Consider the following 26,294-nt stretch of genomic DNA (forward strand, 5'->3'; position numbering starts at 1 on the left):
GGTAACGTTGTGACCAATGCTGATGTGTGGTGAGTTTATCGGCCATCGTATTTAAAGGGGGTAGACACACTCAGTAGAAATGTTCACTCACCGAATGGATCATACTCTGTGATTCCCCGTATAACAGCTGACAAATTGGACTGATTTTATCACTATCAAATAACGCAGAAAGAAGGGGAGGGGTAGTTGTGGATTCAAGATTTCTGTAAGAAATTGTGGCCAAAACTACGAACATCCTTTGCAAACACTCCTTTTCCTTTCCCCTTTTCCTGAAGGTCTGAAGGATGGCGTGGGGAGCGGGAGGGGCACCTCCCAACGGGGCCAAAAGAGTTTTTCATGGATGGGGATGGGGAGTGAGTTTATGATGACAGGACAGGTTGTTGAGCCGGACTTGGACTGTTTATTCTAGCTAGGTATAGCTGTGCCATTACCACTCATTGGTACATGAGAATCAGTTGCAGGATAATTATAAAATACCCGGCCCAAAACACTCACACAAATGATGTTTCAATCGTTGGGGCAGCATTTTTACTAATGTACGCCATTACTTGTGAGGGATTAGGGGGAGGGAGCATTTTACAGAATGTTCTACCTACACATCAGGACATCCTATGATTGTTTCTCGTGTCCTAGTCCGAATTATTCTGACGTTTTATCAACTTTTTTCATATCGGTCTGTCGTTAATCGACGACAGACCGATATGAAAAAAGTTGATAAAACGTCAGAATAATTCGGACTACTCGTGTCCCTGTGTACCACACACTTAGCGTACTAGTATGCAATTGCAATGTTGATGGTTACTGAATTTGGTTATATTGGGCATGGAAAACATCAGAATCTGATAACTTATTCATCTTTTACTATATACTCTAGTCCGAATTATTCTGACGTTTTATCGACATTTTTTTATCGGTTTCGGTTAATCGACGACAGACCGATATAAAAAAGTCGATAAAACGTCAGAATAGTTCGGACTATATATAGTTATCAGCATTATTATGACGTCATAATTGTTCCGTTAGATACCACTGACCTTCCCGGGGCGATGGCTATTCTATTCATTTAACAAAAATTAAGGTAAATCCATTATTTGAACTGACGTTAAATGTTGAAATAATAAGTGTAAATGATTTTTTTTAATGTCAAGTGTTTCTAAAAACGGCAAATATAAGTATTGATTTGGTTTGGTTTGGTTTAGTATTATTTAACGTCCTATCAACAGCTATGGTCTTTTAAGGACGGCCTCCCCTGTATGCAAGATGCATGCGTGTAGTGTATGCGTGTGTATTTTGGGAGGCTGCGATATGTTCGTGTTTGTCTCCTTGTGATAGCGCGGAACTGACGCCGACTTTATAGTGCTACCTCACTGAAACATACTGCCGAAGACATCCAGCAGGACATCCCACCCGCTCACATTAATTATATCGACAACGGGCGAACCAGTCGTTCCACTCCTAAATTGCTGAACGTTAAGCAGGAGTAGAAACTACCATTTTTATAGACTCTGGTATGTCTCGGCCAGGGGACAGAACCCAAAGCCTTCCTCACAGGTGCGAACGCTCAACTCAAGGCCAAAAGTGAGACATTGTCAAGGGAAACATTAGGAAGAAAAAAGTTGTTTACAAAGAAGAGAAAAGATAAGATCCCAAATTTAGTCGCCTCTTACGATCATGCAATGGGCCCCAAGCAACATGTATGCCAACTTGAAAATGGTTAATCCAAAATGAAGCGTCTTTTCTGTTTTCACCGTAAATACGAATATCTTATCTAAAGAGAGTTAAACATTGTTTGAAGACATCAGTTGTCAGCTATAAAGGATTTGTCATTAGCATATATCGGTAAGAAGAAATATTAATGTGTGCTTCGAAAGATGAACATTTTCCCGGGTCTATTAAAACATGTAACAGTCAATCGATAACCCCCTTCCTTCCAAATAAACAAATAGTTAAATAAATAAACTATAAATGTTGAAAGGGAATGTGGCATACCTTACCATATCTAAAACAGCATTTCCAGAGAACATATTAAAAGAATATCATTTTGTAATGAAATGCCCGTTATACATTAAAATCAAATAAAAAAATATGTAGAAATACTATATTCAACCGAATAGCTCTGGCAACAATTTGTTGAATTCGTTTTATTGGAGAACAAATTGCATATTAAATTCAAAATTTACTGAATCAATTTTAATTTATAGCAAAAGTATTTTTTTTTTATAAATTGAAAGTGATTAGCATTTTTCTAATGTAAACATCACTTATAATTTTGTAACAGTTACACGTTTCCAAACACTTGTTAATCATGTGAGAAGTAATGTTCAACTTTTATCCGTTATCATTGCATGCATCCGGCACTACCAAAATTAAACAAAATAAATTGTGATTTCAGCATAAATTCTTTATATATAGCCACATTTACATATATATATATAGGCCAAAGTAGATTTTTTTGTTTCTTATCGGGGAAGTGAATGTGTTTGGCCAAAAACCTTGCGAAGCAATATTTTTACACGATATGAAGAAAGTTTTACAACTTAAATATAACCCGCCAACAAGGAAATGTTGAGTGATTGTAGTTTTGGACGATACCAATAGGCTCAATTGTAGACGTTTTGTCTTGACATTTTAGGATTATTTACGGAGTATTTCGAGTATTAATATCCGTTTTATTTAAAGTTTGATGGAGAATACGATACAATAAGCGTTTACGATGAATTGATTGAATAGTTTGAATAGGCCTAGTACCTTTTCTGTTCTTAACTACCCCGGTGAAAATAGACTCGTCCACTGAATGCCCTGTCCTCGTGCGCAGTTGTCAACAAGAGTGGAAACGAGTTGTTTGCAGAAAAGGTAAATTTAGGCATAAACCGTGTAGAAAACAGAAGTAAAATGCATTTGCTATATGTGTTATCTTTAGATTAAAGATACTGATGCCAACAGTTGACATTTTGTCAGAAAATAGTGACAAAATTTACGTTTTAACCAACAAATAATTAAAAATGGCAATGCTGTTGTTGTCATTTCTCCAGATCTGGCAAAGACAGTTTCAGAATTTTTAACCCACTGTACAGTACTGTACTCTTACTTCACTTTTAATTGGAAAGTTCTAAAGCACGTCATTGTACGTAAATAGATGACCCGTTTTGACAGTACTCCTGTCATTACAAATCGGCTAGGCCTATCGGCGACACAATTTTGATACCATGCATATGTGGTCAGTTTATACGAGTACTATTCAATCTGTTACCTTGACTTTTATAATATATGTATCTGAATCTTAGGTCTTTCATGAATGTAGAGTACTTACCAATTCACTAGTTCTAGGTAGAAGTTGGTATGTGTTTCAACAGAGTGGACTTTCAGCCTACTGAAAAATCCCATAAACAAAACTTAATAGAATTTCAATTCATTAACGTTATCTGGAATTTCAGCAGGTAAATATAAATAAAAATGTTCGGTGAAACCAAAATAATCTTGATTTGAAGAGACCAAAATTTCCCAAACACAACAGTCCTTTTTTTTTGGAACAGTCTGTTCCTACATGAAATAGGAAACAATAGAGCAATCGTACACATTTTTTCTTGATTTGAGGGGGGGGGGGGGGGGGGGAAACCCAGTCTGTTTTCGGTTGTAAAACAAGGCAAAAACTCACTCAAAAACAACCTTGTACATGTACAGGTCTTTACTGCACACAATTGTGCACAGTTGATTTGGAGTTGAACATCAATTTCCTAATCGCCTAGTCCCAGTACTAGGAATTAAACCTGCTGTTAACAGAACTAAGTTGATGGAGATGTTACCATTGAACTATAAAGGTGATAATGGCCAGCTCTGTCATGTATCCAGTCTTGACCAGCTGATCTACTGACCATACCTTACATAAACACCCTCTCTATGTCCTTTAATGTATATTCGTGACCACCTGGTCTTTACAAATGGAAGCTATTTGATACCACTCACACAAATTAAGAGTTTAGCTCTAGTGCTTTAGATAACGGTACCCTGATGTGATGTTGATTTAGGGGCAGTTGCTTGAGGTGTGATAGGGTCCTCCCCTCCAATTTGTTAACAGGTCTTTAGGTTTCATGGGTTGGCCCCTTTGTAGTGGGTCAGGACACAGTGTATCATGCTGAAAGATGAGTATATGATAACTTGATTACACACTATAATAAATGTGAGAACAATAACACTGGGTTATTATGGAGACCCCAACAAGTCACACAGACCCTTACCATCACACACTGGGCTGGATTTCTTGGAAGTTGATAGATAATTTTTAATGAAATTCCATTTTAGTATTATAGTGTGTGAAAGATCATAATTTTCTATTATTTTGTATCTTTATTTTCCATATACAAATAGAAAAAAAAGTAAAATATAATTATATACATGTATGTAATTTTATACAGCTTGGCTAACTCATAGGAGCTAGTTGAGCTACGATACATAGATGCACAGATTTATTCTGACAATATAAAACATGTACAATCCTTTGATAGTCAGCTCATAATAAAAATATACATAATTTAATTGTAGTTGCTGCTAATTCTCACAATGGACTAACAGTTGAAAAAAACAAAAAACTTTAGTGTCCTTTTTAACCCAATGATATATTTTTACCTGTTTGTGCTGGAATCATTTCTCCCATAAACCCACTTGTGTTTTCAGTATGCGTTTCCTAGAATTTGACTCAATAACAATAAAATCTTTGCTATTATAAACAAGCCCTATGTACGAAAATTAGAAATAAAAAATATTTAAAAAAAAATATCCTATCAATTTTTTCAGTCATTTAGAAAAAAGATTTTTTTTTTAATATATATATCTAAATGACCTTTCATAAAAAAATTACAGTTTGGAAGTCTTTATGAACGAAAGTCCTCTGTTAGACTGTGGTTTCCATAGTTTTAAGCAGACTAAAAGTACAAGTTACCTGGTCAGGTGTCAGATAGTGTTGATTGGGAATACGAATTTGGGGGATGTGGTGGTTAAATACATGCCAGAAAATATTTTAAAAGAGTTAAATAAGTAATAAGTGTTTTTAAGGAACAACATATATACATCATTATCAATAACAAAACAATAACTAATGGCAGAATATGGTTGAAAGATTCTCCAAAAGTAAATAAATACATTGTAAAAGTAAATAAACCTTTCTACCCAACAACCCTTCCGATTTTGTCATTTGGCTGAAACTTGGAAAAATAGTTTTCTGTAAAGAAATACTTAATTCTAAAGTTAAATTTATATGGTTAGATTTGCTTAAAGAAACTTGTTTTTTTGCCATAAACATTCCTCTTTATTAAAGTGGTGTAGAAAAAGTTCTGGGATGGACTTATCTAATTCTGTAGTGTTGGGCATTTTAATGAACCTGTAATGTTTAGTAAGATGTGTTTACTAGGGCATTGCAACATTTTCACTCCGGTGAGAAGTTGAAGAGGACAGCTATGGGAAGGGGGAATGGAGGGAACAACAGGTCTGTCAATAAGGGGCAGTGGGGAGGGGCTTGACCCGGAGCAGTTTTCATAGTAAAGCATAGTGTGTACTGTCAGTAACTGGTACAAGCCCCATCAATCAATCATCAACTGCCATGAGGGGGAGGGACACTGGTGTTTCTATGGGTGTCCAAGAGGGGGAGGGGCTTAAGTACCCACACACAAGTTTCCATGGTGATGTATATTGTGTAAGGATGGGGGAGGGGAGTGTTGTTGTCTTTACTGTTGTCAATAGTGTTGATTGGACTTCTGCAGCCAACACATTTCTGTCATCCAGATCTGTGTTAGCCTATTGATATTGTAAGCATGATAGGCATATAGATCGGAAATGAAAGTGATATCGAAGAAATGATATCTCATTTCTTCTTCATGACACTAGAATGCTATAGATTGCCAGAAATATTTGTAGCAAATTCCTAAAATTTAAGAAAAGGTTTGTGAATTGTATGAACGTTATTGATATTTCTTAGGGGGTCAGAGCATGAAAACTCGTATCTGAAACAGTTGTTGTTATTGTTGAAAACTGTAAATTGCATGAACATTTGCAATCATTAAACATTTGATATCATTAAAACTATATCCTTAGCCAATTTTGTTAACATTGGTAGTCTGGGCCCTGTGTGAGAATCATTTTGTTTATGTTTGCTTGTGTTGTTACAGTGTACTCCAGCAGAGATGGTTATCATGTCGGACATATTTCTCCAGGAAGACATCAACCAGGTGCTACGCAACAAGTTTGTGGTCATCATTGGCGATTCAAGTGAGTAAATGTATTTCATTTAACTTAAATTGGTGCCAATAATTAACCGTAGTCATTTAAGCGTTTGATGCAGGGGCAATCTTCATGTTATCCGAAGTGAAGTGACGAGACTCCTTGAACAAGGTTAATCTATGACATCATAAGTAATATAAACCATGTGTTACGTCACAAGAGTTTTTGCTTTCATTCTCAAATGAAATGTGTTTCTGCTGGTAATGTTCATAAAGTGGGCTGCAGCACAAATGTAAATATATTTTTATAATATATCAAATTGATGTCTGCGCGCTGCAGTCTTACAGATATCACTTTCTGGTAAAGACATCTTACTTTCCCTTTTCGAAATTCTTCTGATTTTGTTCATAATTCTTTAGTAAGCATCATTAAAAATTATACAACTATAATGTAAAGAAAGATACTACAGTACAAATAAAATTGGAAATACCCCAGACCTAAATATGTTTCTGAAACCTGTTGCATAACTTCCTGTCAGATAATTAGATAATTAGAATATAGTCCCAAGTAAATTAAACTGACAACCCAAACCCCACTCTGTGGTACATGTATCTGAAATACCTTCCACAAAATTGCCATAATATACATTCAATTTAAGAAATATAACAACACCTCATTACGGCATTGTTGGCTTCTGATGTGTGAGTTGAAATGTGATCCAGATTGAATATATATTCTTACAAATCTTTCGAAAAATTATTTGTGAAAACTTATCAGTTTGAAAGATGGGGTCCATAGAAGTAAATAAATTCCCCTTTTGGGGGTTATAAAATACAAATGTAGTTGGAACAAGGAGAAATTAATGTGTAAACTTGAGACATTAAAAAAATAGGTAAGAACAAAAATGTCATGAAAGCTTCTTGGTAGCGTAAAGCTCACAGTTGTCTGCTGAAAACTGACCAGTCCATCATATGTTATCAGGTGTTCAAAAAATTAAATGTGATAGAAATATTTAAAAAGTTCAATGTATTTCCAAGAAAATGTTATGATGCGGCACGGAATTAGATTAGACCCTGTTATCTTAGTCCGTGGATGCGGATACAAAATAGGAGATAAAAGTTGTCAGAGTATAGAGTATTGAAACACTTGTAAAATAAAAGGAGTAAAATGTAAGAGAAATATGAATAACAAAAGAAAAAAATATGAATTTAAGTAAGCTAAAAGAATAAATTGAACAAAAATAATGATATTTTAAAGAAAAGAAAAGTGATAAAAGAAGCCCTATGTGTTTTGTAAGAAACTTCCTTTGGTTGGATCCCACAAGGTGAGGTTGGAGTTCCCTTCTAATTATAATTCACATTGACACCTATACAACGGGGTTATAAGATTACTGATTACAAATTCAGAGTGAATCAAACAATCTATTTTTCAAACTCTCAAATTTAATTATTAAGTGATAAGATATTGTGACATTACAATCTCCGATATTGTCTTGTTTCTAAATCAAAATAAGGTTAACACAGGCCAGAACTGGGGAAACCTCTCAATTTGATAGGGTTAAGCATTGACCTCAAAATGTCCTTGTCAATCTACTTTTGAGTACATCACCCCGGAATAGCTGGTGGGTGAGGGTGATCAGGAAATAACATTGAATTGAACTATGTTTTAATAATCAGTAAACAGTTTTTACTAGAAATAAGGATCAAATTTTTGGAAAAAAAGGTGAAAATGTTGAGATAAAATGTCTTACTGTACAAAGAGTTTTAAAACTATATTTATGAATAATTTGAAGGGATAGAAAGTAAGGTATGATGATTTGAAAAGTGAAATTGTCAAAATCATAGATCTGTATTTTTTTTTTATTAAAAGACAAAAACAATTTAGGATTGAAATAGTTATATGAGTCTTATGTGTTGATTTGAAGTAGGGTTATATACATGTATTGCAAGTGTCATGAACACTGAACAGGCCACCATCACAATATGATCTTGGATATGGATATCTGTTATCTATTTCCTTTCCTTTTTTTATGCTTTCCAGAAATTTGAATATTTAAATAAACTCTGAATCGGACAATTCAATCTAAAAAAAATATTTGAAGACAAATTGATATAGAATACTAGCATTTATTTAAATTTAGTTGATGGAAAAAAGATTTTTGTTTAATTACAAAATCTGTTAAATGTCGTTGTTCAAAGAAACCTCAAGGTTGTTTTACAGTAACCATTGTCTAATTATCTGGTATTCAATTTGAACAGATGTTGCAGTGAATAGTATAATTTGTACTACAGTTAAATCCATCTAAACTAAAAAATTACAGTACAATTGTATGACCAATATTTGTGTTTGGACTAGACCTGCTTTCAAATTGAAAAGGCTCAATTTACATAGAATTGTACCGATACAGAACATGATTTATAGCTATAACTGAAGATCTGATTATACAGGTTTCCAGATCTGGATTTAGCTTTATGATATACAGGTATTGCAGTTTCCATGAAACAATATTTAATAAATGCATGCGTGTCTTTCCCCACAGTCCAGAGGGCGATATACAAAGACCTCGTGCTTCTCCTGCAAAGGAACAGATACCTGAGTGACGCACAACTCCGGTCTAAGGTGAGATCTTTAAAGAGTTGACTATTTTGTAATACAGATTAAATGAAACCTTGTTTTACTGCCCAGTGAAATTATGGTAGATGGAAAGGAATTATAAAAGGACAAGAGGACCAAGAATTTATATGTTGATCTCATGGCATTACACTAAGTTTTAGTGTATTAGGATGTAAGGTTGGAACTAGGATGTAAGGTTGGAACTAGGATGTAAGGTTGGAACTAGGAAGTGAGGTTGGAACTAAAGAATAAAGCAAGGAGAAAAAAAAAATCCTTCTGATAGTGACATATTTGGTTCAACATACCGGAAGTATCACAGAACACCAGCTATTTCTTACTAAAACGATACCATTGTACATGGATAAAGGGAAATAACTCATCTGAATTTAGAAAAAGAGAACAATTTTTAACCGATTGTTTCAAAGAAATTGAAAGTGTTTGATCAATTTCTAGAGCTTGTTCTAAAATGTAAATCAGGGACAAAGTTTTTAGTAGAAGTTTCAAACTAACAATTATATGAATTTTCAGGGGGAGTTTTCATTTGTGAACGATGAGTTGGTAGAAGGAGGGAAGAAGGCCAAAATGTGTAACGGAAAGGGTTACAGAGAGGTGCGACAGTTCCAGACCGACTACCACCTGGTACGCTTCTATTTTGTCACACGTTGTTACAATACCTACATGGAGTCAATCCTGGCTGACCTTTCATGTGACCCCCAGCCTGACCTTGTCGTCATGAATTCCTGTCTCTGGGACATCAGTCGGTGAGGATTTCTTTAGTTTATCGAGTTGCTAAATACATTAAAATGAAATAAAAATACAATTTTGAAATGTATTTCATATTAAATGTGGTTTTAACAAAGCAAAATACCACTCTTAAAACCATGTAATAATGAAATCTGAGAGAGAGGGAACTCGGGTATAATTTTAATATGGCCTTGTTGATTCTGGGGCTAGATATTCTGTCATCTTTTCTTGTCAAGTGACCAAATTATAACATCTTTGTAAGCTTGAATTCACAAGAAGGGAGAATGCCTTGTGTTCCTTCCCTGTTTTAGAATTTAAGGTACAGTGCTCGCTTTATTTTCTTACCAGGACTTTCTTTTCTCCTACTTTACATTTGGATATATAATGGTGTAGTCAATAAATACTAGAGCTAAATGAAATGTTACAGAGTACCGTTTTTTCTGTCATGGTTTTAGGCTTACAAACTGACTTTACTGTTGCTACACTTTCAGTTGGCTAGTACAGTTTATATATGAAAACCATATCATTTGAGTTGTTGTATAAACAAGTTTGGCTTGATGGTATCCACGAAATCCACAACAGCATTCTGCAGGTGAAAAATTGCAGGCTTAAATATTCATGTGTTAAGAGATGTAAGTGTTTTATCAATTTTCGACAGGTATGGAGCGTCAGCAGTAGACCAGTACAAAAAGAATCTTGAGCGTCTTTTCACAAGGTTTGAGGAAACTCTTTCTAAGGGGTGTATGGTAATATGGAACACCACCCTACCCATTTCTAAGAATGCCAAAGGGGGCTTTCTAGTACCAGAGGTAGAATTTATGAACAGTACTCTGAGGCTAGACATCCTTGAAGCCAACTTCTATGCTCGTCAGATCGCTGTTGCTCATAGCTTGGATGTCCTTGACCTGCACTACTTTCTGCGTCACCAACTGCACCGTCGTGCCGATGATGGCATTCACTGGGACATGACTGCTCATCGCCGCATGACAAACCTTATCATGACGCATGTGTGTGAGGCATGGCGGGAAAAGCTCCCAGGAAGAGTGGACCACAACAAGAACGAGACCAAGCAGTTGTCACGGACTGTGAGCGTGGAGAGGGAGGAATGTTTAGACAAGGGACGCTACAACAATGCAAGGAAAGAGGAAGGCAGAAATGTTCACAAAGACGAAAACTTCCGACTCGACAACCGTGTTAACGACAAAAACAGTGTCCGGGAAGATCGATGGAATGGAAACTTTACTAATTTCTCCATCACCAGGAACACCAGCAACACCAGCAATGCTCAGCAAACTTACCAAGAATATCTGGATGAAATTAACAGCAATCGCAATAAGTCCAGCCACAACCAGGCCTCCTATGAGCCAAGCACTCGATCCGGCATGGCTGCAGTTCAAAACAGACCTGAAGCTTGTTCTCCAGCCAGTGTGATACACGCATTCAAACAGATGGCGTCCGGCGAATACCAATGGCAGCCATACCAACAGAATTCATATCAGCCGCTGAGCCGAAATGTGCCACACTACAGACAGACTCAGCGAGAAAACCCTTACAACAATCGCTCAGTTAAGGTCGGCCAAAGCTGGTCCTCACAGTGGTAGGGTGTAGGAAGATTATCTGATACTGCTGTTATTGTCCCAGTATCATTGGCTCACAATGGCTGGAGTTGGTTTCATATATATATGTAGCAATGATGCAGGTCACACTTTTATGCGGTAATCTGTTACACACTATTGCACAAGATCACTGATTTCTGTGTGATTGTTTTTTTTCTCTTTACTGTTGAAGTTTTGCAATTTTAATCATAATATACTCTGTACTAAAATATTGTCATTACCCAGTATCTCATTGATGTGCTGTGCCTAATATATTGAATTTTTGTGTCACATATGTAGAAATGAATGTGTTGTGTAATACATTAATCTGTTGTATGAGGATGTGTAGTGAGTATTATATTGATTCGTGGTGTCATATACATCGTGCCATCTGTGGTGTCTGATACATAGATGTGTTGTGTCCAGTACATTGATGTGTTGTGTGATACTTTTATGTGTTGTCTAATACATCGATGTGTTGTGTGTAATGTTTTGATGTATTGATGTGTTGTGTCCAGTACGTTGATATATTGTGTCCAGTACGTTGATGTGTTGTGTCCAGTACATAGATGTGTTGTGTCCAGTACATAGATGTGTTGTGTCCAGTACATTGATGTGTCATGTCCAGTACATTGATGTGTTGTGTCCAGTACATAGATGTGTTGTGTCCAGTACATAGATGTGTTGTGTCCAGTACATTGATGTGTTGTTTGATACATCAATGTGTTGTGTAATATTTGGTATGTGTTGTTTGATACATCAATGTGTTGTGTAATATTTGGTATGTGTTGTGTCTAATACATCAATGTGTTGTGTAATATTTGGTATGTGTTGTGTCTAATACATCAATGTGTTGTGTAATATTTGGTATGTGTTGTTTGATACATCAATGTGTTGTGTAATATTTGGTATGTGTTGTGTCTAATACATCAATGTGTTGTGTAATATTTGGTATGTGTTGTGTCTAATACATCAATGTGTTGTGTAATATTTGGTATGTGTTGTGTCTCATACATCAATGTGTTGTGTAATATTTGGTATGTGTTGTGTCTAATACATCAATGTGTTGTGTAATATTTGGTATGTGTTGTGTCTAATACATCAATGTGTTGTGTAATATTTGGTATGTGTTGTGTCTCATACATCAATGTGTTGTGTAATATTTGGTATGTGTTGTGTCTCATACATCAATGTGTTGTGTAATATTTGGTATGTGTTGTGTCTCATACATCAATGTGTTGTGTCCAGTACGTTGATGTGTTGTGTCCAGTACGTTGATGTGTTGTGTCCAGTACATTGATGTGTTGTGCCCAGTACATTGATGTGTTGTTTGATACATCAATGTGTTGTGTAATATTTGGTATGTGTTGTGTCTAATACATCAATGTGTTGTGTAATATCTTGATGTGCTGTCTAATACACTGATGTGCTTTGCAAAACATTGAATTGATGTCTTACACTTTCTTAATCACCAATAGATTTCACCAGTTTGTATGTATCTTGTCACTTGAACATGTAATTTAGACTATTTGTATGTTATAACTTGTACATGTAGTTCAGACTAGTGCTTTCAGTTTGCATTTTACACTTGTTTCATGTATTACACTTTGTTTACTTTTGAATTACTGTGTTTGATTCTTGTATGACTTTATATATGTTTTTATAATTTTATCCAAATATGTTCAAATACCACTGAGATTTTCCAAACTCTTGATTTAAGCTCAATTGGTTAAACATACCAGGGTGAGCTTATGTGGTGGTGCTTTGTCTGTTGTCTGCCAATGATCGACGTAACTCATTCACCCCTGAAATTTCTTAATGAACTATTCCAACCTTTAAATTGGAAGAGTTCAAATGTGTCTTTAGGGGTGAATGAGTTGAACGTCTCCCAAACTACTGAGTAAAATCCAACAAAATTTTGCTAGCCTTCCTAGGCCATGGGGATCAAAGGCGACACAAAGAAGCTGACCCTCCTTTGGGCTGATGAAATTGACATCTACTTCCAAACTGGCTGATCCTCCTGGGGACTGAGGGGCAAGGTACAGTGGATTCTATTAGCTGATTTGCCTTAAATGACATCTCAAGTACTGGGCATATTTCAACCCAATTGTAGTGGTGCTATGCCAAGCCCAAGGGAAGCCAAAGTTAAATCAATGAAGTGGGTAACATTCCTGGGCACTTTCCTTCTAAACTCCTGGGCATATCTCAACCTCATTTTCAAAATAGCCAGGTGAGCGATACAAGACCCTTGTGCATCTTGTTTCATTATTTCCTAGAGAAGTGAATCTTGTGTTTGGTCGATAAGAGTAGATAAGAATAGTGTTAACCAAGGAAGATTAATCTTTCAAAGTTTATTTTGCCAGGTTATTTTGAATGTGTGTACTATATATAACTGAGGATGTGAATTTCATTTTAGACGGTTTTGATATCAGATAAGTGTCATATTTAATATGTTATTTATGTACATGTAGTCCAGGTCATGATTCTTGTACTTTTTTCCAACAAAAATATGTTTCTGTAGCAGACATTTTGCATTTTGTTTGTGACCAAATAAAAATTATTTTTGAAAGTTTATTCCAAGACTGTGATTCTAGATATATAAAGTTATGAAAATTAGTATCATTACATGTATTTAGTTTATATAAAGTATTTGGTATCCATGTAAATCACATTATCTGAAATTTTGTGAGACACTTAAATCTTGTTCACCGCTAAATTTTCATAATGAACTATTCCAACCTTTGAACTGGAAGAGTTCAAATGTGTCTTCAGGGGTGAATGAGTTGATGGAAATTTGCAAATGTACCCTACTGATAACTACGATCATTATTTAATAAATGGTTTAATCTCAGATCCTTGCATCAATCCCAAAATTTTCTTAAATCAGTTTTTCGCTCAACATAATATGAAGAAACATTTTGGTAATACAGACTGTAATTAGTTTGTTCTTAAAACATCTAAGAAAGCTAACGCAAAAAAATGCTGAGAAAATGAAATCTTCTCAATATCTTTTTGTCCTGTAAAAATATTTTGAATTCTATCATTTTGAAAGTTTCAGACAAGAAATATTTTTCTTTGTTTAATTTTACACCAAAGTCATTATTTGGGTATATTTTGTTAATTTGAAATTTTAATATTTTTGCCTTGTAAATTAAGGAAAAATGCAAGACAGACATTTCTAGCCGGTGTAAAATTGTTAATCAAGTTTATCGTTTCATGTTTGTTGTAGGATACGTAGAACTATAGAAATATGCCTATTTGTCCTTGCTTGGCAATTTAGATAAGGAAGATAAAAAAAAAATGACTTTAAAAGATGGGAAAACTGTGTTTGTTTATATTTAAGTCACAAATGAAAATTTAATAAACAAGTTTAAGTTGATAAATATCAAACCTAAAATTTTACTAATCCATACTTTGTGAAATGCAGATAATTTGAAAGCTACATCAATTTCTTGATATCAGTACTGCCTGGTACTATTTTTCCCAATTGACCATTTTTCTGTCTTCTCTTCCTCGACATTAAATTAAATGTCTTCCACATCAGAGACGTATATATACGTCTCTGTCCACATGTACAAGAAGCTTTCAAAGGATTTTTTTTCAAGAGTTTTACTGATAAAGGTGTAGCAAGTGTCGCATCAAATATGAATGTAAATCTTTACTGAAGACATATTTGGAAGGTAAGAAGAAAACCTGTCGATAGTCTTCAGTTAATTCTTCATCAATGAATGGACAATGCTAAATTAACACATTTTGGAAAGGGAGGCAACTGTATTGGAAAGGGAGGCAACTGTAAAACACAAATCATATTGTACATTTATTAGGAAGTGTTTATCAATTAAAATAATCTGGATTCGAAAATGAACAATTACAGGAGCTGCATCAAACTAAGTGTGATTTAGAAAATTTGGTGGAAAGTTGAGTAATCTGGATTGATCTACACAACAAGAGGGTAGGTCACGTAATATATCGCGTCACCAGCACACATTACATTGTTGTTTAAATCTGTATATTTGTCATTTTAATAAAAGGACAGTATGGAATATTATCTTTCTTGTTATGTTTGTCCATTACAAACAAAGAGATACGTTAACAAAAATATACTGGCCTATTTCCTTATGGTGGATCGAGTTATAGGATTAAAGGACACTACATGCCATATCATGTCTGCCACAGATTTTGTTTATCAGGAAGTAATGTTTAGCTCGCCTGCCTCTTAGAGGATGTGTGTCTAAAATCTTCGAGCCATTCTATTGAAACACGCACAAGTTTTATCATCGTACGATGAAGAATGTGTCCTTAATATTTTATAAAATGCAGAAGTTATAATCCACACAAGGAAATCTACATATTTGATCTTGAACCTTGACCTTTGGAGTAGGGCCCAGAAATGGTATGCATACCTAGTTGTCGAATGATAGTACATGTAAAATGATTTTGAACATGAACTCGTGAAATTCTATAAAACAACAGGTTGTCCAGACGATCAAAAACAGCATATTTGTCTTTTTGACATATTAACGTTGGTGACCTTGAACTTTGGGTAGCAGCAAATTATTCCATGATTTTTGAAAAATTCTCTTTAGCTTGAATTATTAGACAAGGAACAGGATATTAATCTTTGACCTCTATCAGTGGCACATGACCCTTCCCTCTAATGGTGATGCATATTTCCATTCAATGGAGCCATTTGAAGCTGGTGTGTTCCAACAGGATCCTTATAAATATTAGTTTCATTTTAGGGGTGTAACAATGTATCAAACCATTATGGTGTCGTAAAATATTTTGATTTGTGATAAATGTATCATCTAGTCACATGACATATAACCATAAAAATAATTTAATAATGATAAAAAAGTTAAATATAGCAAATTTATGTAATCTGTACTGTCTTTTTCATTACCTAAACCAAATGTAGCAGAACTGGACTGGGTCAATCGCGAGCGACCAGGTAGCTCAATTGGTAAGAGCGTCCATCTAGGGTTTGGAGTTTCGGTTGGAACCCCAGTCTGGCAATTGCATTTCTCTTGTTACCCAAGTTACAAAGGTAAAAGATACAATGGAAAATGGCAGAGATTCTACATGCACAATGCTGTGGTCAATGTTACAGTCAAGATACATGGCAATATATACACCTTCCACAGTTTACAAGACTTTTGAATGTCAGAGTTTGTTCAAACTAAATACTGTGGGTACGTATGTTGAAAACTTAACCCTTGTAAAATATCACTTTGTATAGTACTACAAACTTATATGTACCAAGTTAGGTGATGATGATATCGATAATAGTACAACTATGGCATAGAAACCATCAACCAATCAGATTGCAGTGATGGACATATAGAATGACCTTGGTCTTTTGACACAAAGATCTGAACAAAAGGAGTACAGCTGTCTACCTCAAACCAAGTACATGAACTACTGACTAATGAAGATGAAAGTAGAGAATGTGATTTTATGGACGGGAAACCATCAGCAAATTGGATTAAAGGAAATGACCTTGAATATCCTAATGAACAAAGGTGAGGTGAAATGCAAAAAATTGTGAAACACAGACACATACTTTATCAAGAAATTTATTGAAATCGGTACCAAAGTAGTTCAAATGTTAGACAATGCAGTCAAAAGTCTGTTAATTATAATGTCAGTCGATTCCATCATCAATACAAAGTATTTCAACATGCAATTAGATCCACAGAAAAGAAATTATTATTAATAATTAGTACTCATAGAAAGCATGCATTTTAATCAGTACCCATAGAAAACCTAAATATTATTCAATACCCATAGGAAACATGAATATTAATCAGTACCCATAGACAAAAATAATATTATTCAATACCCATAGGAAACATGAATATTAATCAGTACCCATAGACAAAATTAATATTAATCATTACCCATAGAAAACCTAAATATTTTTCAATACCCATAGGAAAACATGAATATTAATCAGTACCCATAGAAAACATGAATATCAATCATTATCATTAGAAAAACAAAGAAAATTCATAGAACAAAATACAGATATTCATCAGTAACCATAACAAAAACTGCAAAACATGCATCGATGAGAAACCAACAAATATTTATCAGGTTGTACAGAAGGCATGCAAGTAACAAGAGGCCCATGGGCCTTAACGGTCACCTGAGTCCTACAGTATTTATTTTTGTTGTTGAAATATGTACCAATTTGAGTAAAAAATAGTTAAGAATAATGTTAACTTAACTTTGTCAGGACCATGAGCTGATCATTCCTAGACCAATTTTAAGTGAGATGGGCCTATTAGAACTTGTTTTTAAGTTTGAAATAGGTATTTACAAAATGGCGGCCATGGTGGCCATATTGGATTTCTGATTGACCTGAAAAATAACGACACTTTGTCAGGACCATTAGGCAATCAATCCTACCAACTTTCAGTTCAATCGGCCCAGCAGAACTTGACTTTAATTTTGAAATAGGTTTTCAAAATGGCGCCATGGTGGCCATATTGGATTTCTGATCGACCCGAAAAATAACAACACTTTGTCAGGACCATGAGGCGATCATTCCTACCAACTTTCAGTTCAATCGGTCCAGCAGAACTTGACTTTAAGTTTGAAATAGGTTTTCAAAATGGCGGCCGTGGCGGCCATATTGGATTTCTGATCGACCCGAAAAATAACAACACTTTGTCAGGACCATGAGGCGATCATTCCTACCAACTTTCAGTTCAATCGGTCCAGCAGAACTTGACTTTAAGTTTGAAATAGGTTTTCAAAATGGCGGCCGTGGCGGCCATATTGGATTTCTGATCGACCCGAAAAATAACAACACTTTGTCAGGACCATGAGGCGATCATTCCTACCAATTTTCAGTTCAATCGGCCCAGCAGAACTTGACTTAAAGTTTGAAATGTAAAATGTTAACGGACGACGGACGACGACGGACGAAAACGGATAGCAATAGGTCACTTGAGCTAAAGCTCAGGTGACCTAAAAATACCTGTAGAACTAGAGAGTTAGCATAGCTCACAATACCCTTAATGCCCCCTGCTTGACCTATGGAGTGATCACAAGTCATCGGTTCACTGACCAATCATGCCCATATTTAAACTTGTCATAGGTATGTCCCAGGCAAACTGTTACCAAACATGGCTGTGATGTTTCATTAAAATCTGGCGGGCAGTAAGTTTGCAGAGTTATGACAATGGGTGCGACAGGACAGATGGAAGGACATGCAAGAAAAAAGAACTTGTTTTACATAGCAGGGGTATAGAAATACCAAAAAATCGTAATATCGTAATCGTAATCGTAATAAAAGAATATAATAAAACTTATAAGTGCTTCCTTGGTAAAACCAGATAACTTGTACACATGTAAAGAAAATATTGGAATACTTATTCAACACCCATACAAATCATACCAGACAAATACTTAATAGTAGCCATACAGAAAAGGTTTGACACATAAGTCAACACTCGTAGAATCGTAATCTTTAAGTGTTAATCAGCATCCAATAGACACCATGGATATGTTACCTAAGTAAATTATAGGTAAACAGTGCCAATGAAAAGAACAGTATTGGAACAATATTCAACACCATAGAAGTATTAATCTGTAACCTTGTGATTTCCTTTGCCCCATATTTATGTAAATTGGGAAAAAAAACCACATCAAAAACAAAAACCACATCAAAAACAAAAACCACATCAAAAACAATCTGAAGTTGGCTTCAAGAAAAATATCGCTTCAGTCGAGCACTAACGGAAAAACCTAATGTTTTGCATGCAAACACCTCTTGGCCCTGCCATTCCTGGTGGATAGCCCCTTCTTCTCTGATTATAGGGGACAATGCGATGCATGTGCCGCGGAGGCATTGTCTGGTGTCCGGGTGGATGATAGTTCTGTCGACCGTACGGCTGCCAATTGTACGGCTCAATGTTCTGGCCGAAATTATCACATGCGTTGAAATTATTTGAGCTGAAATCAACATCATCTACCATTTGGTTATTATCAGGCAGCTGATTTTCCTGAAAGTTCAAACAATTCTCTTGGTAGTCTTCGGCGAAGTCTACTGGATTCATCTCATCAGTGAACAAGGCCAAACCCCTGCCCATGTCTGTGCAATGTTGTTGGCTGTTTGTCCTAGTACCATAATTTGCCACATGGTTGTCAACTTGAAAATAGCCATAGCCCATTTTCCTGATTGGTCCACCGTACCGCTCTTCAATGCTGGGCATGTTGCCGACTTGAATCTGCCCAAAGTTAACCTGTTGCCGAACATTTTGTGACTGGGCCAAAGGATGGACAGACAGGCACATGTTCTGGGGAGGTTTCCGCAGAAAATTCGGAACAACGTTAGTATTCTGCAACTGTAATCCAAGAGAGACAGAATTTCCATTTTCTGTCCGATTTCTTTGAGTGAAGTTCTTTTTTACCTGGTTTAGATTGGCTGTACAAGGCTTCACGACCCCCTTAACCTCTGTCTGATTTGGCAACTTTTCGCCGAAAGCCTCTGTGATATGTGATAGAAGCAAATTGGTGATCCGGCGATGTGCAGTCATATCCCAGTGAATGCCATCCTCTGCCCGACGGTGTAGGTGGTAACGTAGGAAGTGGTGCAGGTCAACCACATCAAATCCATGCGAGGCTACGATTTGACGTGCGACAAAGTTTGCTTCCAGTACCTCCAGTTGTAGAGAGTTCATCATATGTTCTACCTCTGGAACAATGACGCCACCCTTGGCCTTTCTGGACACTGGCAGGGTGGTGTTCCATAAAGCCAAACAGTTCTCTGTCAAACAGTTCTTCATACAGACACACAGCTTCTCCAGGTTCACCTTGTAATCACTCACATAGCTATCACCATACCTGAAGCGAGAAATAAGTCTACAGATGCATTTTATTTTCAACAAAATCACTACCATTTTTTCTCTATCCACTGAAAATATTGTACTGTATAATTATAAAATTTATTTGGGGATTTAATTTTCATTTATTTTGTTGTTTTCCACAAACTATAATTCCAAAGATCCCAGTTAGTATGAAGCTATGGATGATAGCACATTGATTGTCACTTTGGGTGATTTTAACCATTCCAATAAAGACATCTTTCTCATACAAATCACGAAAGAACAATTCTATTTTTAGTAAGTGACCTCATCAATGACCTTGACAAACCATGGCAAAATCTATTAGGAATTCTTCTTTTTTTCTTAGGGCAACCCATGTGAAAGCATAATATTTCGTTTGGAATTTAATTTAGTCTATTTAGTCTATTTTGTGGTTTTATAATTTCAAAGTATAGCTCTGTTGTGAAAATTTGTTCCGATATAAGCATCTGGACGACGGATGCAGACATTCCATTTAATTGAATTTTTGAATTCTCTTTGAATTCTTTGAATTCTTTTGGGAGATAAAATGATAGAGTTGTGTAAAAAAAAAACGTATTTCTGATAAAAAATTGGTAAAACCAAAGTTAAAAATATCATACTAAGAAGATGCTGACCTGGTTATATCCCAGAGACACGAGTTAATGATAACAATGTCAGGCCGTGGTTCCTCCTTCAGCTCGGTCAATATGGAATTCACATAGTTGTTAAAGCAGCGTGTCACAAAGTAAAATCGCACCAGGTGGTAATCTGTTTTGTATTGTCGTACTTCGCGATAGTGGATACCGTTGTTCATCTCGCCTTTCTTACCCCCGTGTAATAGCACGTCAGCCGCAAAGTTCATCTCGCCCTACAACGAAAACAAATATCTTAGCAACATATGAGAAGGGTAATTAAATAGCAATCACCTGGTTAAAAACAAGAAGTGATGCTTCCTTTAAGTCATTCACCCCTGAGGTTTCATAATGAACTATTCCAACCTTTGAATTGGAATAGTTCAAATGTGTCTTTAGGGTTGAATGAGTTAACCAACAGCTAATTCAGTGATTGGTTTGGTTAGGTTTTATTTTGTTTAACATCCTATGAACGGCTATGGTCAGTTAAGGAAATGCCTCAATGCGTGTAATACATGCTTGTGTGTATGTGTACCGGAGGCAGCGTATGTTGAATGTTGATGAATTTGCCTCGTTCAGATAGCATGGATCTGATGCCGACTTTACAGTGCTATCCCACCTGGTCATATTATGGTGACAAAGGGTAAACCAGTAGTTGTGATAAGCCAACATGCTAAATGTTGAGTAGGGAATAACATATACCATTTTAATGGCTTGTTTTTGGTGTCCCAGCGTGGGGACAGAGCCCATTGCCTACCCCACTTGGGAGAACGCTGAACACCAAGGCAAAAAGTAAGGTGTTGCCAAGCAAGGCACTAGGAACCAAAAAGGTTTTTAGGAAGTAAAGAGAAAATATAAAGATCCTAAATGTTTCAATTGGGTGCAGCAGATCAATTGTAGCAGAAGTCATAGATGCAAGCCCCCATTTCTGCAGGGGGCTCCACTTTAGTCGCCTCTGACAACATGTAGCGGGATACAGCAGGCTTATTCTTCCCCCGACATGCAGGGGACCCAACTAAGTGATCTTGTACCCTTGACCCTGTGACTGTCACCAGCAGCAGGTTTGATGGTTATTCTTTATAAAGGTATTTGTGAACACATGTAGCAAGTTCAATGACATAAATTTCATTCATTGTCTGTTGAAAACTTATTTTACCAATGACTTTTTGTCGTTTACCTTTAACCTTTAGCTACCCATCTCTAAGATTTTACCTTGGCCCGAAGTTGACGATCTTTCAGATAGCTGTTTTTCTGCAGCAACATCACCAAGTCCTTGTAGATTGACCTTTGAACTGAAACAAGATGCGACTTTCTTAATAATTGTATATATTATGTACAGTGGGGTAAAGGAGGGGGAGGCAAATTCCTAATCATTTACCGAATACAGTACATTAAGGAAAATTCATGGTAAAAGAAGATTTATTTTTACTTTCGAAATATCTTCATGCAATGAACTAAAACTAGCTGAATTAAATATGAAGAAAAGTACAGTACATGTATTCTAAAATAAGTCGTTACTCTAAATGCATTTTGATACACCTCAAAATCCCATCAAGATGGATTGTAAAGATGTACCAGGGCCATACCATTTCTGTGTGTGGATATAGTAGTAGTCCTTCAAAATTCCTCTTTGACTAAATGTTAGCTGAAGAATTGTTTTATTCATGGTACATCATTAACAAGAGGCCCAAGGGCCTTAGCGGTCACCTGAGTTATATCATAGATACTGGTAGCTTTATTTTATTGTTTAGATGTGATGTGGAAATCAGCATGTAAACTAAGTGAAATACAATACTTGTCATGTCATCAATGGATAAGAATTTGAAAATATTGGTAAATGTTCCCTTTGGGGCCCCGCCCTAGCCCCTGGGGATGGGGCAGGAATCCTAATTTTACAAAGTAAAACTCTCATTTACCCAAGATGATTCTGACTAAGTTTGAGCAATTTTCTGCTGAAAATGGATAAAATATATACCGAAAAGTGTTATTTCCCTATATAAACTATATTAAACGTTAACCCCTCCCCAAGGGAGAACGGATAGCTCGGGGTCCTGATATTTTCAATTTAAATAAAGCCCCTGATGATCTTTCTTTCCACGTAAAGAAAATCACTGTAGTACCTCTGAGTCTGGAGAAGAAGATTTTTGAAATATTGATTAATTTTCCCTTTGGGGCCCCGCCCTGGCCCCAGGGGTTGGGGTAGGAATCCCAATTTTACAATTTTGAAGCCTCATCTACCAAGGATGATTCTGACCAAGTTTGAAAAAAATCCATCCACTGGTTCTTGAGAAGAAGTTGAAAATGTAAAAGTTTACGCACGACGCACGACGGACGACGGACGACGACGGACGAAAAGCGATTGGAATAGGTCACTTGAGCAAAGCTCAGGTGACCTAAAAATGTCATTACAATGATAAACAAAGAACTGGCACAAACCTGATGATCCGATCACAACAACAAACTTGTTCTTCAGAATGCCATAAGCATCTTTACTCAGGAAGATGTCCGACATGTTTGTTATCAAAGAGTTCTAAAAATGAACGAAAATATCATTCGTTTCAGATTAAATATACAAAAACTTAATTAGCATGTGAATAACCAAGAAACAAAGGTGGTCCACTTATCTTCCGCTTATATGCATTGATACGGATGAGCCCATTATGGTTTATAGTGTTGAAAGGGTTAAATAAGAATAAGAAACAAGCAAGCCCGCCTGAAATGCTCCATCATCAGTTTTGAAACTAAGATTTTTTGTCAAGAAATGAGCTGGGCTGCCCACGAAAATTCTCAGTTCCCTGGGTCAAAAGGTGGTAGTCCTGCCAAGATCATATCAAAGTACTGTTGAGATGCTTGGAGTTCCAAATCACACATGCTATTGTGGAAAGAGAGCTGACAGGATTTTGAATGCTTCAACTTAATTTAATTACCTGCATTCTAGAGAATTTTGAGCACTGAATGTCATTTTCTATTTGCCATTCAATCTTATAAATATATGACATTTTACTCAGCGGTTAATCAGCTGGGAGATTTGTATAGCCTATGTCAATTTTTGGCTGCTATATGCTATGAACCCTGTCCATGATTAATGTAATTAAAATTTGTTCCTTTGTTTTACAAAATCAAAAGCAAGCGAGAATTTGCTTAATATATCTATACTGATGTCTGATGGACCAGTGAGAGCAAAACATGAAATCTACATGTATTATATATTTATATGCCAGTTTTATTTATATAATATATGTTAATAAATAATTGCAAGGCAAAATAGTGTTACTTCTATAACAATAATTAGACACCAGACACAATATATTTATTTTAATTTCTTTTTGCAGGTGCTTCAACTAAAACCACTTGCCCCTCAATGACAACCTGATGGGTTTGAAAATGTTATACTCTGACTGTCTTTGGGATGCTTCACAACACATAAGGTTATATATAATAGAAGTACTCAAGTCTTATATACAGATATATAGCCAGTAGTCGATCTGGATTGACATTAGCCATCATTTAGGTCAAAGGGAGATAATAGTGTAAAGACTATTTTACAGAAATACAGCTAGACCACATGTTGCATTTCAGGGCATTTAAATACATCGTATATCTAGCATTAACAACAATATGTGTTTTAAAACTAAGAAATTTAATATCAATATTGGTATGTTTGCTTGAGTAATGATTGTCAGTCGAAACGAAAAATACCCGTGGATAGAAAAGGTTCGGAAATGAATCTAATTCCGTGGTCCAACTAAATGACATTAGTATTCAAATATAATTTACAACTTATTTAGTTATATGTACATAGATCTATATCCATTTAAGATATTTGGTAACTGTAAGCATATGACGACCGGTAAAACTGTGCTTCTTACCTGCAGACGTGCCCTGCTTGTTGTGCGAACCCTTTAGCTTGCATGCAGACAAACACGGGCGCGCTCGAACCAGCTTTGAACTATCTTGGACCACGGGCTTCGGTACTCTAATTTCCGTGCCAGACATAATCGAAGTGGCAGAGCATACAATTTATTAAAACTAAAACAAAATTATTTAACAAGCTTAATCGGTGTTTTTTAACATATTTTAAACAAACAAAATCATATTCAGAAACAGTCAAAATTAGCAGATGCTATTAGATCTACCAGAGACGTATATTACACGTCTCTGGATCTACTTGTAAAGCAAAAAAGACATTTCCACTAATCTTAAAACAAACATGCTGAATTATAAAAGAAATTATACTTGATTATCACGGGGGTAACCCGATACTCGCTATTTCGCTTACGTCAGAGCACGGACTTAGATTAGTTATCTAAGTCTGTGCTGTTTGGATTACGTCGGAGCAAAAAGTTAGTTTTGCACCAAATACGGTTTACGGCAGAGACAAATTCTCCCACGATTGGAAGAGTGTTGCGGCAAAATACAAGATTACGTAAGTATAATGATGTGATATAAGCAGCCAAGTTGAAACAATGATAACACAAAAGTCTGTTGACGGTATAGATACTATCACATACACGTGTCATAGTCGATTTAATACTTTAATTATGAATATTCTGACGTAATACACAAATCTACGTGTATTTGATATTTAAAGATGAATAAAACGATTCCCCGTGTCATTGAAATGAAGTAAATAGCTACAATAATAGAACGAATAATACTATTATTATTAAATATATGAATGCATCACATGGACATTACATTTGTGCATAAACTGCTATTTAATACTGGTGATACGGATTACGAACGTGCTCAATTTTAGTTGATACGGATGACGTTCTATGTTGATACCGGTCACGTTGTATTAAATCGATTATCAAGCGAGAGGTTTTTTTATCACTATTTTATATCTCCGTCTCTTAAGAAATTAATAGCTCTGAGAGACAAAGTAACTTTGGAAATGAATTTATGTTACTCTTTTATATACCCGCAATTTAAAGTTTGTTTTAGTGATACTGTTAAGTAGCATGAGTGTAACCCTTGACCAGTATAATGTGTAACGTATCGATTGAAAAAAAGTGACATGCACGCTAGCGTAGTTACTTTTGGCAGTATAAGTTAAATCCGCCTTGATGTTTAATTACGTTTGGGTCTTTTGTGAAGTTGCTTTCAATATAAAGGTTTGTTATAAAGTTACTTGTTCCAATTGTGTGAACAAATACGTTACAAGAACAAAGTATATCCTTGTTTTAATGCAGCATACCATACTTCTCAAATATATATCAAATTCATAGTAGCAGGGACTATATACTGTCCCTGATAGTAGTTACCAAAAAAAGTACAAATAACATACCATTTCGATTGAAGATGTTGTAAAGTTTGATTTGTATCATGGCTGGCAAGGTAACATATATACGTTACAATATGATACTCAACTTTAAAGCGATACAGGCGAGGTAGTATCTTTGTTGTGTTGCTGAAGAACGAATGTTTTGTACTGTAGATATGCATTAGTCGATGAAAAAATACCTTTCTAAAACTAAACCCATGAAAAGTGTTCAAAAGTTTGAAGTTCAAAGAATGAAATATTGTATTTGAATATATTTGTTTTGAATGATTTCCGTTCGGGCCAAATGCCTATTTTCATATACGACCAGAAAAACGTGTCAGCATTTATTGCAGAAATGTCTGTTTTTATGACACAGTCT

At 35.7% G+C, this 26,294-nt stretch overlaps 2 protein-coding genes across 2 annotated transcripts; one reads left to right on the top strand and one right to left on the bottom strand.

Moving 5' to 3' along the window:
- The first annotated feature begins 2,801 nt into the window (after positions 1-2,801).
- On the top strand, positions 2,802-12,120 carry LOC110451774 (PC-esterase domain-containing protein 1A-like). The gene is made up of 5 exons (XM_021499943.1): positions 2,802-2,853; positions 6,159-6,258; positions 8,750-8,829; positions 9,352-9,584; positions 10,226-12,120. The coding sequence occupies exons 2-5, from the start codon at positions 6,174-6,176 to the stop codon at positions 11,166-11,168; spliced, it is 1,341 nt and encodes a 446-aa protein (XP_021355618.1). The 5' UTR covers positions 2,802-2,853; positions 6,159-6,173; the 3' UTR covers positions 11,169-12,120.
- A 6,679-nt stretch (positions 12,121-18,799) lies between these two features.
- LOC110451772 (PC-esterase domain-containing protein 1B-like) lies at positions 18,800-24,599 on the bottom strand. The gene is made up of 5 exons (XM_021499942.1): positions 24,519-24,599; positions 23,086-23,179; positions 21,862-21,941; positions 20,653-20,885; positions 18,800-20,015 (listed from the first exon to the last, which is right to left on the bottom strand). Exons 2-5 carry the CDS (start codon positions 23,159-23,161, stop codon positions 18,905-18,907), a joined length of 1,500 nt encoding a protein of 499 aa, XP_021355617.1. The 5' UTR covers positions 23,162-23,179; positions 24,519-24,599; the 3' UTR covers positions 18,800-18,904.
- Between the last annotated feature and the right edge of the window lie 1,695 nt (positions 24,600-26,294).

The sequence above is a fragment of the Mizuhopecten yessoensis genome, unplaced genomic scaffold (genome assembly GCF_002113885.1).
Source record: "Mizuhopecten yessoensis strain PY_sf001 unplaced genomic scaffold, ASM211388v2 scaffold6169, whole genome shotgun sequence".
Lineage (NCBI taxonomy): Eukaryota > Metazoa > Mollusca > Bivalvia > Pectinida > Pectinidae > Mizuhopecten > Mizuhopecten yessoensis.

Excerpts from the sequence above, each read along its gene's own strand:
- LOC110451774 (XM_021499943.1), top strand. The coding sequence starts at position 6,174 with ATGGTTATCATGTCGGACATATTTCTCCAGGAAGACATCAACCAGGTG. Across the intron at positions 6,259-8,749 it reads GGTCATCATTGGCGATTCAA|TCCAGAGGGCGATATACAAA; the intron begins GTGAGTAAATGT and ends CTTTCCCCACAG. Across the intron at positions 8,830-9,351 it reads ACGCACAACTCCGGTCTAAG|GGGGAGTTTTCATTTGTGAA; the intron begins GTGAGATCTTTA and ends ATGAATTTTCAG.
- LOC110451772 (XM_021499942.1), bottom strand. The coding sequence starts at position 23,161 with ATGTCGGACATCTTCCTGAGTAAAGATGCTTATGGCATTCTGAAGAAC. Across the intron at positions 20,886-21,861 it reads ATCGTCAACTTCGGGCCAAG|GGCGAGATGAACTTTGCGGC; the intron begins GTAAAATCTTAG and ends TTTTCGTTGTAG. Across the intron at positions 20,016-20,652 it reads TGTCTCTGGGATATAACCAG|GTATGGTGATAGCTATGTGA; the intron begins GTCAGCATCTTC and ends TTCTCGCTTCAG.